General features: G+C 35.9%; 2 protein-coding genes across 9 annotated transcripts in view; one reads left to right on the top strand and one right to left on the bottom strand.

The window, feature by feature from the left end:
* Nucleotides 1–11,709, bottom strand: part of LOC138711046 (BTB/POZ domain-containing protein 6-B) — a 29,693-nt gene extending 17,984 nt beyond the window's left edge. For 2 of the 3 annotated variants that reach the window (XR_011335341.1, XM_069842348.1), the window contains exons 1-6: nt 11,419–11,704; nt 5,961–6,083; nt 5,694–5,830; nt 4,308–4,512; nt 4,027–4,192; nt 2,241–2,707 (exon numbers count right to left, since the gene is read on the bottom strand). Coding sequence is in view for 2 of the 3 variants with exons in the window: in XM_069842348.1 (XP_069698449.1) it covers nt 2,241–2,707; nt 4,027–4,192; nt 4,308–4,512; nt 5,694–5,830; nt 5,961–6,083 (1,098 nt within the window). In the remaining variant the exon portion in view is untranslated. Of the gene's footprint in view, nt 1–2,240; nt 2,708–4,026; nt 4,193–4,307; nt 4,513–5,693; nt 5,831–5,960; nt 6,084–11,418 lie in introns of all 3 variants that reach the window. The other variant, XM_069842349.1, reaches the window with a different exon arrangement.
* Nucleotides 11,710–12,587: 878 nt separating this feature from the next.
* Rok (Rho kinase) overlaps nt 12,588–14,921 on the top strand; it is a 110,382-nt gene continuing 108,048 nt past the window's right edge. For 4 of the 6 annotated variants that reach the window (XM_069842347.1, XM_069842345.1, XM_069842346.1 and 1 more), the window contains exon 1: nt 12,588–12,742. The gene's annotated coding sequence lies outside the window, so the exon portion shown is untranslated. Of the gene's footprint in view, nt 12,743–13,133; nt 13,298–14,921 lie in introns of all 6 variants that reach the window. The other 2 variants (XM_069842343.1, XM_069842344.1) reach the window with 2 other exon arrangements.

Genomic DNA, 14,921 nt, shown 5'->3' with positions numbered 1-14,921 from the left:
TATTTGGTTGAGAAGCTTTTGTCATCCAGTCTGCTCTCAAAAAAGTTAAAAGTTAAAATTTATAAAACAGTTATATTACCAGTTGTTCTGTATGGTTGTGAAACTTGGACTATCACTTTGAGAGAGGAACAGAGGTTAAGTGTGTTCGAGAGTAAGAAGATTAGGAAAATATTTAGGGCTAAGAGGGATAAAGTTACAGGGGAATGGAGAGAGTTACACAACGCAGAACTGCACGCATTGTATTCTTCACCTGACATAATTAGGAACATTAAATCCAGACGTTTGAGATGAGCAGGGCATGTAGCACGTATGGGTAAATCTATAGTCACGACGCTGTTATTTCCGGCATGACTCTGCCTCTTTGCTTACGTCTTAGGAAGTGAAGGCTCTATAAAGTCTAGGTAGGTAGTATCGTTCGCCACTTTTGTTCTTTCATTCCCAAGCTACCATACGAGGAATCTATTTGCCACACCGTTAAACATTATCATGTCGTAGCTCCTATGATAATAAATCACACGCACTGTAATTCAGCAAATAACGTCTTCGTGTGCTTTCTGCGAACGCCAACGAAAGAGCCAAAATGGCGGGCGATTATATTAAGTATTTATCGAGCCTTAAGAAATGAATAACGTCTTCATAAGCGAATCACAAGACACACACGTTTAAATGTAGCCGACTTGCAACGCGATTGGCTGCCGGAAATTAGAGTGACGGGACTATAGAAATGCATATAGAGTGTTAGTTGGATGACCAGAGGGAAGCCGAGACTTAGATGGGAGGATAATATTAAAATGGATTTCAGGGCGATAGGATATGATGGTAGGGGCTGGATTAATCTTGCTCAGGATAGGGACTGATGGCGGGCTTATGTGAGAGCAGCAATGAACTTCCGGGTTCTCTAAAAGCCATTTGTAAGTAAGTAATTTGTTTGATTTGCTGAGAGAGACATAGAGTGAGGGTGTGTGTTTTTTTCACTATGTAAATGTACTACAGAGTGATTTATATAGAACTGACACATTTCTTTCTTTAATTATTCCGTTGGAAATTCATTCAATGACCCAATTTTAGCACCAAATTAAGCAGAATGTTCTGGAGTTTCGATTCCTTGTCACTAGATGCGCAGATTTTATGTTTTTATGTTGGCAGAACTGACCCAATTTTAGCACCAAATTAAGCAGAATGTTCTGGAGTTTCAATTCCTTGTCACTAGATGCGCAGATGTTTGTTTTATTGCTATTGTTGGCAGCACTAGATGCGCAATGTTTATGTTTTATTCCTATTGTTGGCAGCACTGACCCAATTTTAGCGCCAAATTAAGCAGAATGTTCTGGAGTTTCGATTCCTTGTCACTAGATGCGCAGATGTTTATGTTTTATTCCTATTGTTGGCAGCTGTTTTCGACATTTTGTGCCAACGTGAAAACGCAGTACACATTAAATCAACGACTCTTCCTTGTGAAGCAATACTGGATTACGAATTCAATTACAGCTACTCAAAGGGCATACCAGAGAGAATTTGGTGTTCACAGTCCTCCCAAAAGAAACACAATACTGGGACTGGTAAACAAATTGGAAACAACTGGATCTCTGGTGAGTGAAAAGGGCAAGCATCGTTCATCTAGGCTTCCCACAGTTGTTGTTGACGTAAGAGCACGACTGGAGCAGTCACCCAAAAAATCATTAAGACATTTGTCGCAGGAGACAGGGTACACCTACTCAATGTGTCAGAGAGCTGCGAAAAGTTTCTTTGACGACCGAATAATTTCCAGGAACCTGTGGCCACCGAGATCTCCGGATTTAACAACGCCGGACTTCTTTCTATGGGGTTACTTAAAAGACAGGGTTTACGCCACACGTCCCCAGACATTGGACGATCTGAAACACATCATCACACAGGAGATTAAAGCTATTGACAACAGAGTCCTCCAACGAGTGGCCAGTAACATGGAACGACGTGTTGAGTTGTGCCTTATGCAGGATGGAGGACATTTTCAACATTTGCTATAGAGGTAAATAATCTCCCAAAATTCCTCTACATTTTAGGTATAATAAGTTGTCGCTAGCACAATTCGTTTTGAAACAATTAATGAAAGAAATGTGTCCGTTCTATACAAATCACTCTGTATTTACACGAAACTGTTTAAAACTGTAATAAGATTGTCAAAGCTGTTGCAGAGGGCAATTTTGACATGCGTCACATTGACAAGGCGGGCATCATGCAGCCTATGTGTGGTCATTCACCTGCACGCCATGCACGTAGATGTTCCTGTCCACAGTGAAGGTGACAGAGCAGTCCAGGATGCTGGTGTTCAGGCAGTGGGGTTGGGGCAGGATGTTACGTATGCAGTACAGCTTGGTGTCCCTGTGGGCTGGGGACGCCAGGCCCTCCCTCATGGCGGGGGAGGTCATGATGCTGCTCGTGCTGGGCCCCGGCAGCACAGGAAGGGGCGACGGCTGATCGGGGGAGGCGGGTGACGGTCGACGACGGAGCTCCGTGCTGCTCGAGAAGCCCTCGGGCAGCGGCAGCTTGCAGGCTGCGGACGTGGACGAGATGTTGAGCAGCACGGCGAAGCTCTCGTCCTGCGTGAGCAGCGGTGACAGAGCGGGGCCCTCTGCGAACTGTGACGGGGTCAGCGTCAAGAAACGGATCTTGCCGATTGCTGGACCCAGAACAGAACGCAGGGACTTGCCGTCATCTGGCGGGAGGCCTGGAACCATTCAGCAGTGCAATAAACAGTGTCCTGTAAATGACACATTACTGCAGTGAAACTGAAACAAGGTAGCAGAAATACACAAGAACAAACACAGTACGTTAGTGTTCGCGTAGGCTTCCGCAGCTGGTGTACATGGTGTGTGGATAAGCTTCAGGGCTTCTACCGCGTTGTCTTGGTGTTATTGGCTGACGTTTCGACTGCTGTGTTGTGGCCATCTTCAGAGCAGTTGTTGGATAAGGAAATAGTCTGCCAGTACTTATATATATAGTAGTCTCGATGGGGGGGAGAACCTACGACCTATCACAGCAAGTACTCCCCCCCATCGAGACTACTATATATATAAGTACTGGCAGACTATTTCCTTATCCAACAACTGCTCTGAAGATGGCCACAACACAGCGGTCGAAACGTCAGCCAATAACACCAAGCCAACGCGGTAGAAGCCCTGAAGCTTATCCACACACCACAGTACGTTAGTACTCTGCAGTGCATCCACAACCGAAAGGAAAATTCTTTTTCTTCTTCACTTCTTCCATTCTTCGTCCAGCTTCATTTCATTTTCTTCACTTCCGTTTTTTAATTTTTATTCTTCTGTTTCTCCGTCTTCTTCTCCCTCCATTACCATCATCTTTTCTTTTTTTTCTTCTTCTCAGTGTCTTCTTTCTTTCCTTAACAACTACTGAAATGTTTCCTCCATCTGTAATGCTTTGTATAGGATATTGCGATTTTGGAACATCTTGCTGAAACAAACTAAGGCAACAGCTTCTCGCATTTTGCGAGTTGCTGATTTAGAGGTGTTGTCAGGAACTGGAAGTTTCAAATTATATATATATATGCCAAGATAAATACGTGGTGAGATCAGATCAAGATATTCAATATATTTCGCATAATTTGTAAAAGGGAGAAAGCGAGAAGTGGAGATAGAGAAAAATAAGAAGAAAATTATGTATGAGAAGAAATATGATCATGATCCTCCAGTGGCTATAAAGTCTGGCTTCTGAGTTTATCGCAAACTTTCAAAATGCAATTCGTCTAAAATTAAAGAAATTGCTTCAGTATAACTTTTTATGCACGCCTAAGCCTCCATATTATATGATTTTCGCGTCAAAATGTAGTAATATTCGCAATTACATAGAAATGAACTTGGTTTGGATATTTGTTCATTTTCCGCACAGCAGTTTCTTGCATTTCCTTAAAAATAAAACCTGTACAAAACTGAATTTGGAAGTTCACTCATTTATACAGTGCAATCAACAAAGTCTTCTTGCTTTCTTTCAAATATGTTATGTTGGTGGCACTGAAAAGAAATTTACCTTTTCGAACACATTCTCGGGCTGCCCAACGTTGGACTGCATTGAATAACTCCAGTTCTGAACTGATTGAAAGTTCATCCTGCTCCAATACAACTACCAGAGTGGACAACTCAACCTCCTCAAAACTCGCTTCTCGCAGCACAGCCTCTGTCTCCAAGCAAATGATCTGGAGCACAAAACATTGTACAACAATGTAACTAGACTAATGTTCATATTGCAAGCAAACTAAATTCAAAATACATTGAATGTTGACTATTGACATAACGGATAGGTTTGCTTACTTGTAAACATTTATCCATGAGCACAGGCTCTTCAAATAATTTGGCAAACTCATACGCTCTACAGGCATTTTTTGGAAATAAATCTTGCCACAGATAATTCGTGCATTCCCCCACTAAGTGTGGCAACATGTACTTCTTGGCAACATAGCACAATTCGCATGCTTGGTCAAATGAGTACAAGTTGATCGCGTCTGTGTAAATGTACCTGGAATAATACAATTTTTAAATAACTCATAAATAAAAAGACTAAATAAAGACCTTATATCTCATGTTCAATTCTGAATGAGAGCTTGTGGCACTTGTTTTTATGTTCACGATGTCATAGGTTGGTTTGTCCAGCCCAACCAAAGACAGACGATTTTACTGATTTAATAATTTGTGGTACTTTCGAATGTTTGAGTTTCGCACTTAATATTTTAATTTGTTTAATTAAGTCCGTTTTTAAAAACATGTATTATTTTGTCACGTAAACAAGAAAATATTGAATTTACCTGTCAACATAACGATATTGCTCTTCAACTAAAACTGTTCAGAAGTAAGTTTCGAAAATAAATTTGTAATGCTTTATTGTAAAATTCACTTCAACCAAGAGAAATATTTAAAAAAAAATTAATGAAGTTTGGTTGTAATAATATCATGGTTGATATTTATTTTTTTGTTTTTAATACACAGCTGCAATCATTTGTTGAGAAAACAAAAGAATACCCTTGATGCCAACAACAGGCATGGCCTACATCGTTTATCTATGCCTTGAGGATTAAACTCGGATTGTGATGTTGACCTTATGTATATACAAAAACAAGTGCTGGAGGCTCCCATTTAAAATTGAACTTGGGTTATAATAAAAATACAGGACTGCAAGAAGGCAAATGGCTGTATTGCTGAACAGCTGAACATAAGACAACAGAAAAGAGGATTAGCTAATGTATTTCTCGAGTAAAGAGTATACTTTAAGTGTAAATATGCCATGTAGTTGTAACCGAGATAAGCATGAAAGAGGGTTCAATCTAAAACTTCTCAGCATTTGTTTAATTCTTTGTAAGCCCTAAGCCATCTAGAATTTTGCATCTCACTTTAAGTTATAAAAATTACAGAACTTTAAAGACATCGAAAATTGCAAGTAAGTTACGTAGAAACATTCAAGCAGTTACGACTGTGAAGTGTACAAATGTTAAATTTTATTAAATTAATTTAATTGATTGAAAGTTAACAGAAGACGCACACACATAAATATAAGTGCAGGCGGCCATGAATGGTATAAATATCTGTTGGGGTTGTGATGAAGCTAAACCATGTTACAGATATTAAAATTTGATTCAAACCACACACTCATGTTAAAAGTCTAAGTTAGTGTGAGTACATATAAAGAAAAATACAATGGCGTACTCTAGTAATGCTTTAAAGGCATCTGGCTGCACGTCTAAAATAGGTATAGGATCATTTTTTTCTGCCATTCCACCAAAAAACATTGCCTCGAAAACAGGACTTGACATGGCCAAGAACAGCTTGTGGCCGCCGAATTCCTGAAACATGCAATTTAAATACAGATAAACATCTTTTCTTGATTACTCCATTGTGAACAGTTTGAAATTCTTTGCACATGCAAGAAAGTACAAAGGTCGAAGAATATCTGTCGTCTCTTCTCCTACATACCTGTTGGTAAGGTTCTGTTCCAACAATGAATTTGCAGTCACTCCATTGTGCTGTCTGCAGCAAATACTGGCCTCGTTCGCTGATTTTTTGCTTTTTTATTTGCCAGTCACACGGTAAACTCATCTAAACATAAATATTAATTTTAGACATTGCTGTTCAACTAAAATCTATACTAATAATACATCTGTAGCCGAAATTTTTCTGGTAATTTTCGATTTTCCAAAAATAATTGGTCCTAACATATATAATTAACCACCCTGAAACCGAAAATCGCTTTTTTTAAATTTTTGTATGTCTGTCTGTTTGTTACCTTTTCACGCGATAATGGCTGAACGGATTTCGATGAAAATTGGAATATAAATTAAGTTCGTTGTAACTTAGATTTTAGGCTATATGGCATTCAAAATACTTTATTCAAAAGGGGGGTTATAAGGGGGCATGAATTAAATAAACTGAAATATCTCGCTTATTATTGATTTTTGTGAAAAATGTTACATAACAAAAGTTTCTTTAAAAATGATTGCCGATAAGTTTTATTCCAGGCAAAATTTTGATAGGACTGATATTTAAGTCTGTCTGTCTGTCTGGATGTTTGTTACCTTTTCACGCGTTAATGGCTAAACGGATTTCGATGAAAATTGGAATATAAATTAAGTTCTTTGTAACTTATATTTTAGGCTATATAGCATTCAAAATACTTTATTTAAAAGGAGGGTTATAAGGGGCCCTGAATTAAATAAGCCGAAATATCTCGCTTATTATTGATTTTTGTGAAAAATGTTACATAACAAAAGTTCCTTTAAAAATGATTGCCGATAAGTTTTATTCCAGGCAAAATTTTGATAGGACTGATATTTAAGGATATACAAGAGTTTTAAAATAACAATACAATACATTTCCACCGCCGCCTCAGATTATAGTGTCGTTGTTCCGTAACTTCTATGTGCAAAATATTAAATTTTTTAGTAGGAAGAAAAACAAATGTATTCATTCTATGGCAATAGTGCATAGGAGATCGTGAATTCTTACATTTTCGAAAGAAAGAAATATAATTTATATATATATATATATATATATATATATATATATATATATAGTAGATTGTATTATTTGCTGCATCACTATTTAAGTTATTTAATAGAGCAAAAATCTGAAAATCGATATGTGACATAGGAGTTATTGCAGGAACGACGACGATGGCTACAATGAAATCAAAACAAATGACTTCGTCTGTATTTAAGGCGGCCTTGACGTTTATCAATATTAATATACACAGAATATTTTGTGTTTGTATGAAGTAATCTCAGAAGCTAATTAACCTTCACTATTCGAAATTTGTAGTTTCTCTAGATGGGTGTAATGCTACAAATGAGGACTGAGGTAAGATGAAAAGAAATCTGTACGCACAGAAAACTTGATATTCTGCGAAATATTGTATAACTTGATTATTGCAACTTTATTTGGTCCACATAAAATACTCTAATTTTATACACTCATTTTACCATAGAGATGACTGGAGCTGAGGTATTTTAAAAATTGTCATGAAATTGTGTTCTTGCGCTCATAATTTACCCATATTCGTTTCCCGTATTTCTTAAAATAATATTTATGTAGGGTAGGCCTACCTCATTTTTTATTTGCATAAACAATGATATACAACCGAGCGAGTTGGCTCAGGCGGTAGCATTTGAGACACGCATTCGGGGGTCCCGGGTTCAAACCCCGTGGCCGACCAATCTGACTGAGGTTTTTCATGATTTCCCTTAGTCATAAAGGCAAATGCCGGATTGGAAAGATACATGCCATTATTCATCACCGCCTCAATTACCAATACCAAAAACATTAATCAAAGTCTATAATCGGTTACATGAACACAAGCTATCTACAACACACAATAGAAACAGGAACTCAACAAGATTAAAAACGGCCTACTGATATAACCACACAATCTAAACATGCAACATGACCACAAATGTTAAGGCGTGAATAAAATAAACTTAACAAAGAAAAAAAAAAAAAAAGATGCACAGTAAGGTTAACATAAAAATGATCTTCGTACACAATCACCTCTTTTAATTTGGAGTGATTTATTAAAGGATGCATTCAAGACTAATTTAGAAAAATGTTAAAGGAATTATATTTGCACTAAATGAGTGGTCTCTGGAACAAAATGATAGCATTTTAATTATTTAAATACAATTTAAATTAAGTAGGATATTAAACTATTTATTCTTCCATCAAACACGAATGTTCCCTGGACCCAATGTCCTATTTGAATTATGTAATTACTTTATATTTATTTCTAATAAGTGCAGTGGAGCGAACGGGTACAGCTAGTTATGAATATATAAATAAAAATCTAATATACCAGGCTTTCATTTTAAACCATCCCAGTCTAAAAAGCATTTATTTCAGTTAAGTTTAATTTAAACAAAAAAAAAAGTCAATTTACATATTGAGCGGGAAGTTTAAAACAAGTGTTAATTACATTTTAGGTTTCATACCCTCCAATCCCTCTTTTAAATTTCAAATGGCACCTCTATATTACGAATTTATGATACTTAAATTTGAAAGAATATTCAATTCTTTACATCACATTCATTTGTTCTTGCATCTTTGTTTTCTATCATCATTGGCAACTTGGATTGTTGTTATTAGTAGTAGTAGTGTCGGTTGTAGGATGAAAACACAATTTCTAAATGTAATAAATTGAATTTACTAAATTAAACGTCCAAAATGTGCTCCACTGTTATTAAATAATTTAATACCCAAGCACAACTATTACTTTAAATATGCAATAGTCTTTGTCTTCAGCTCTAATCAACAATAACAACAATTCAAGTTGCCTGACGACAAAACAAAACAAAAGATTTGAGAACAAATGAATCAGATGTATAAACAATTGAATACTCTTTCAAATTTAAGTAACATAATATACGCACAGTCTAGTACATACAGTCACGAAGGTCAATACATCGGGAATATGCATCCAATAAAAGTTGAACTTTAGTTGCTAGCCACTAGAATCGCTACTATCGCTCAGTCTATTGTTTCTAGTACTCTCAGTTACTAACCGCTTGGAACATTGTATCGCGGGAAATGCAAAAAATCATCTCAAGCTTCGTGATGTATATACTAGACTATGATATATGGGTGCCATTTGAAATTTCAAAAGGGAATGAAACCTAAAATGCAATTAACCCTACTTTTAAAACTTCCCCTCAATATCTAAATTTGCGTATTTTTTGTTTCAATTAAATGTAATTGAAATATATAGTTATTTAGACTGAGAAGTTTTGAAAAGAGACAAATTTGTAACTCAAATTACTCCTTCACAGTTATCTTCAGAGTAATTTAACGATGTTACATACTTCAAAAACAAACTAGCTATATAACTATTATGCACGGACAACAAAGCAGTGACACTTATTAAAATATTGCAATTTTACATGACTGTAAATAGAGAAGTTGGCAATGGACTTTAGTATTAATTGGTACCGGTAGGTGTTTATTTCTTTCTTAGGCTAACCACTTTCTGTGTCATGAACTGCCTTCTATTATTGTCTGGCCCAACTTCTTTTAGCCGTACTTTATTTATAATCGCTTTAACTCGTAGGTTATATCGCGACTGTCTATAGTTAACTGTTGGTAATGCTTGTTGCTGAATTGTACTGTCTATTATCCCATGGTAATTGGAGTCAAATTATTTATTCGCCTTTATTTAACTAAAAATTAATTACATTTAGTCGAGGAAAACCACGGAAAAAAAAACTCAACCACATTGGTCTGTAGAGAGGACCGAACCAGGGACCTCACAGACTCGGGTCAAGTACGTTACCATTAATCCATCTTGGCGTTACCATTAAGCCCTCTTGCTCAGTGGTGGTGGGTATGTTTTTATGAAGTACCGGTAATAAGAAGGAACTTCAGAACTTCTTCTAATAATACGAACTAGTAGATTTCTATACAGTGCATTCATTTCAGCAGCTAAAATCTCTGACAGTTCCGTGCAAGAAGAACATATGACCTGCCGATTTAATATTATAGATTTTCTCTTACAATATGAAACTAAAATTAAAACCATTACGTGAATACAGTAAAGACTAAACCAATAATCCCATACACTTTCGTGTGCTATTTCACTATTATTATTATTATTATTATTATTATTATTATTATTATTATTATTATTATTATTATTATTATTATTATTAACTAGAAACACTCGATGAAACAGGTAAAGTGTCACATACGTAGAATCTGACACCAGACACATGAAGCTCTATACTTATTATGGTACATTTTATGCGATAAAAAGTCAGCAGTTATCTTCATAACATTAATAAGCGAATGGATTTCACAGGTAGCTATAGAAACACTTAAGATTTCCTACGTTTTCTTATCTTAATGTTTTTTCTTTTTCTTTCCAAGTGTCACAAAATTGTTTTGTTTACTTATTATTCTTTATGAATTGATTAGTAGGCCGATCTATCGAACCCTTATTTAGGGCGGTTTTTGTTTAAACAAATTATTATTTTTCATCATTCCGTAGGGTGGTTATTTTCGGAAAGAAATGAAGGGGAGAAAATGAATTTGGTGACAGGACTGAATCCGATACACACAACAGAAAAAACTCTTCAGTTGTAATAAAGGATAAGGTTGTAGAATTTTAATTCTTTTCGGTACTCATCTGCGTTATTTGGTTTTCATTTTCGAAGATAATAAACAGTTCGAGTTCGATACAACACTATCTACCGATGGTAGTAAAAAAAAAAAGACTGGCTAAACCTAGCAGGTAAAATAAAATGCGACTCTATGGTAAAATTAGTATGTCTACACAACAATGTTTTAAGTGTTAGATGCGTAGTATACAATTTGTGTAGGCTAGGTATGTCAGATGTTGGGATTTGACGTAAATGCAACAACAAATGCCAATGTGTCAGAAGAGTGAGGGGTATTATGAAGAAGTGTAACGTATTATACAGTGTATACTGTTGTAAACGTACGGTGGCTACCTCAATGCTTCATGCAATATCATTAAATTAGAAAGATAATGCTCATTGATCAAAGTAAACTGATGGCAAAGGAAAAGGGCGAATACGTTGTCATATATATATCGTTCATTCGTTCATAGGCCTCTAAAGAAGCCAACATTTTGAGCGGAAAGAGGGGCGTTGTTTGATGTTAAAACGATTGTCGCAGTCAGCTATACAGAGAAAACCTCTTCCAAATAGATGTTTTTGTAGGTTAGGTTAGGTTATAGGCCTATACTTCAATCTTGCGAACACTTTGTGAAACGCTACGGTGGAGTTATACGGGTTTAATTGACATTTCATGCGAAAACTATCAGTTTTTTAGTTGTATTTTTGGTAATTACGTGACAGTAACCCTAAAGAATCCCAGAAATCTATTTATAGAGCATTACGTCTCCTGTCTTGCAACTTTGAAGTAGGCCTACCTTTCGACGATGTTTCTATTCCGATGTGCTATACTGAAGAATTAGTGCTGTACACAACGTATTGTTGCTACTTACAATATACGACAAATCTGAATTTTAATGTCACTTATAAACGCATGCTTCTTCCGAGAGTAACCGAACAAACTCTATACCCGCAACACCAACAACTTTAAAACGACGACGCCTCCGGAGTGTGATCATAGTTATTTTATACCATTCCAATAACATTACCGCTCATACTTTGATATTTTAAAAATAAATCTTTATTGTAAAACAATGTATTTAAATTTTACAAATTCAAGGTTCTGATGTCTACATATAATACTTTCCCTAGTGTCAAACTATTGTAATATTCAAATCATTGTAGCGCGAGCGTGCTTTATTTTTCATTGTTCTGTGCGTACATCACACACGATCATACGTTTAGTGATCAAACGGGTTGTACCAAGTCTTGTTAAGTTTAAAGCGAAATTATAAATAGGAACAGATTTATTTATATCTTTACTGTAATTACAATATAACCAGATTAAGAGTAAACACTTAATACTAGAAACGTCACTATATGAATAAAATTAAATTATGGTTTATTTAACGACGCTCACAACTGCAGAGGTTATATAAGCGTCGCCGGTGTGCCGGAATTTTGTCCCGCAGGAGTTTTTTTTACATGCCAGTAAATCTGACATGAGTCTGTTGCATTTAAACACACTTAAATGCCATCGACCTGGGCCGGGATCGAACCAGCAACCTCGAGCATAGAAGGCCAGCGCTATACCGACTACGCTACCCAGTCCGACTGCTGCGGGATAAAGAGGTATCAGGAATACAAACACCGATATTTACGATTGATTATTGTTCCAAATTCTGTTTAATATAAGAATTAATACATTTCTTTACCTATCTGATTACGATAGTGTGCAAATTGAGAAATTAGATGTGATAATTTTGTAATTTTTTTAACAAGCAAATTGAGAAATTAGATGTGATAATTTTGTAATTTTTTTTAACAAGTATGTGTCCAAAAAAAAGTTAGAAATAAATATTGTTCAGGAGAAAATAAAATGTTATTCGCAACGAGTCGCGAAAAGTTAAGATCACCTGTGAAATCTAGCGGAAAAGAACCGATACAAACGTATCTCAGCACGGGCTATAGACATGGGCACTGCCTTCTCTATCTGCACTACTAGGAACGATTGGGAAGCCTGGTAACCCTAGGAAGCCATCATGTTTAACAAGAAAAGCGGGTATGAATATAAAAAACGTGTAAGATAATGATATTACAATAACATAGATTGTTATTCACACTTTCTACAGAAATGTGAAGGTAAGATCGCGATAAATTATAACAATTTGCCCTTGGCAATGGGCAGTATTACGTGTTAACTGATGTGAACGCAGTGTATGATGGAGTGTTTCCGCATTAGTGTGTACGATACAAAGACCTGTCACCGAGATCAAGTACAAAAATATGCCGTCACTTCAAAGTATACTGAAAGAAATTATATTCACAAATTTGTACGATTTTATATAATTTTATAATAGCGACCTTATTAGCATTAATTAAGGAGCATGACTTCATTACAGCACTCTTGCACCCTTTAGTCAGCTTTCACGCACTTTGATCTCCATGGATTTACGCCACACACTTTAACTGCTGTTGTTTATTTCCATGTACTGTATAAGAACTGAAAATTTAATTATTTCACATTGTACAGGAAAATGGAGAAACAACGAACGTAATGGCTGTGAAAGTGTAAGACACCATAGTACACTCCTAGGTAACTAAGACTGGATTTTGGGGTTTGGCAAGGTGTCAGTCAGATTTCATGATTTATCTTCAAATGATAGGTTGTGAATTATATGTGGCTAAAACAGTAAGGTAAGGTAATGCCATTCAATTTTTCATTTAGCGTGTATGAACATCTGTTATGTATGTTTGGCAGGTTAACTTTAGATACAATCTGGATTTACTAATAGCAAATAAGCTATTGATGTAGACTTGGGTGATATATGGTGTAAGTCTTTAATATTTCGTTGTGTTTAATATCGCTCTTGCTATATAATATGTAACTGATTGATTGTTACACATTCATAAAGATCTTCATTAGCCTAGGTGTTTAGTAGATTAGGCCTACATAATTTATTTGGCATTCATGTCTTTCTTTTATACATTTTCGAATCCTCTGTGTTAAACGTGTTCTGTATTTATTAGATTTGCTTAGTTTATTTAACTTACGACATTATGCCTGCAGTAGATATTTTGGTAATTCGATAGAAAACGTTGGTCAATATGGCGGACATCATCGAGAATCTTTGACAGGTTAGGTTTGGTCTGTTGAGATTTTTGATATGCCTTGCATATAGGTTACGCTTTTTGGTATACCAAAATCCTGAACAAACCAAATCCAACCTGTCACTGATCCTCGATGATGTCCGCCATATTGACCAACGTTTTCAATCGAGTTATCGATATTTTGAACACGATCTGTCTATAATAGACCTATCTGTCAGAATCATTTTGGTCAGGTAACATACCACGGGCAGGTTTTATCCTCTTCATTTACGTTACCTGTCGCTTTTTTTTTCTTAACCTTGTAGCCATTATGTACAAAATGAACTTAATCAACTTGGTTATTTTCTGGAGTTTTCTTGCCTTAGCTATGTCATAAAAATGATACCTCTTTCAAATATAAAGGCTTTAAAGTTCAAATAGACGTTAATCTGTGAGTGTGTGGCCGCTTGTGGCAGCTGGACGCACGCTGTTAGCCGGGAGTGTCAGAATTTCATGTAGCCCCTTAAGTCAGGCATATAGATTGCTCATGCAAATTACAGTAACCGCATACCTTTGTCATAGAAGATGTTGGATATGATGTCCTTGTGCTGCCACACATCTCTCACACCTTTTAAGAAAATTTACATTAACATGTATTAGTTCTTCAGAAATTGCTGCAATTTCCCTTCTCATACTTTGAGTTCTTCCAACGTATGCAGGCAGTGGCGGTTCGTGCCTAAAATGACAAGGGGTTCACTACTTTTATGATATTACACAGTTTCCCAACAATTTAAACAATATCTTATTTATGGAAAATTAAAAAAATACTATGGTTCTTTAAAGTAGATAATTACCTTAAAATGAGTCTGATGGTGATGAAAGAACACAGCGATTTTTCCTTACATTATCATTCTGCATGAAAGCTGAACTAAGCTGTTGCTTAATTTCTGTTCTTCCAAGGACTGACAAATCTAGGCAAGCATTCTTATTAGCAATAGATTCCTCACGCTTCTTAATTTTCTGTGTTAAATGGCTTAAATCTGACACACCAGTACATTTCCAGCTCGTATCTTTACCCTTAACAAATAGCAGACATAGGAAATAAAATAATTTATTTGTTAATTCACAACCGCAAATCCAGCTGTTTCTTTCATATTTTTTTTATATCAAAAACCCTGCAAAATGTCTTACCTCGGCTTGTTTGTGCTTGTTTTAAATTGAGTTGAGGCAA

This window comes from Periplaneta americana, chromosome 12, assembly GCF_040183065.1.
Source record: "Periplaneta americana isolate PAMFEO1 chromosome 12, P.americana_PAMFEO1_priV1, whole genome shotgun sequence".
NCBI lineage: Eukaryota > Metazoa > Arthropoda > Insecta > Blattodea > Blattidae > Periplaneta > Periplaneta americana.
This window is presented reverse-complemented; position numbering and strand designations above follow the sequence as displayed.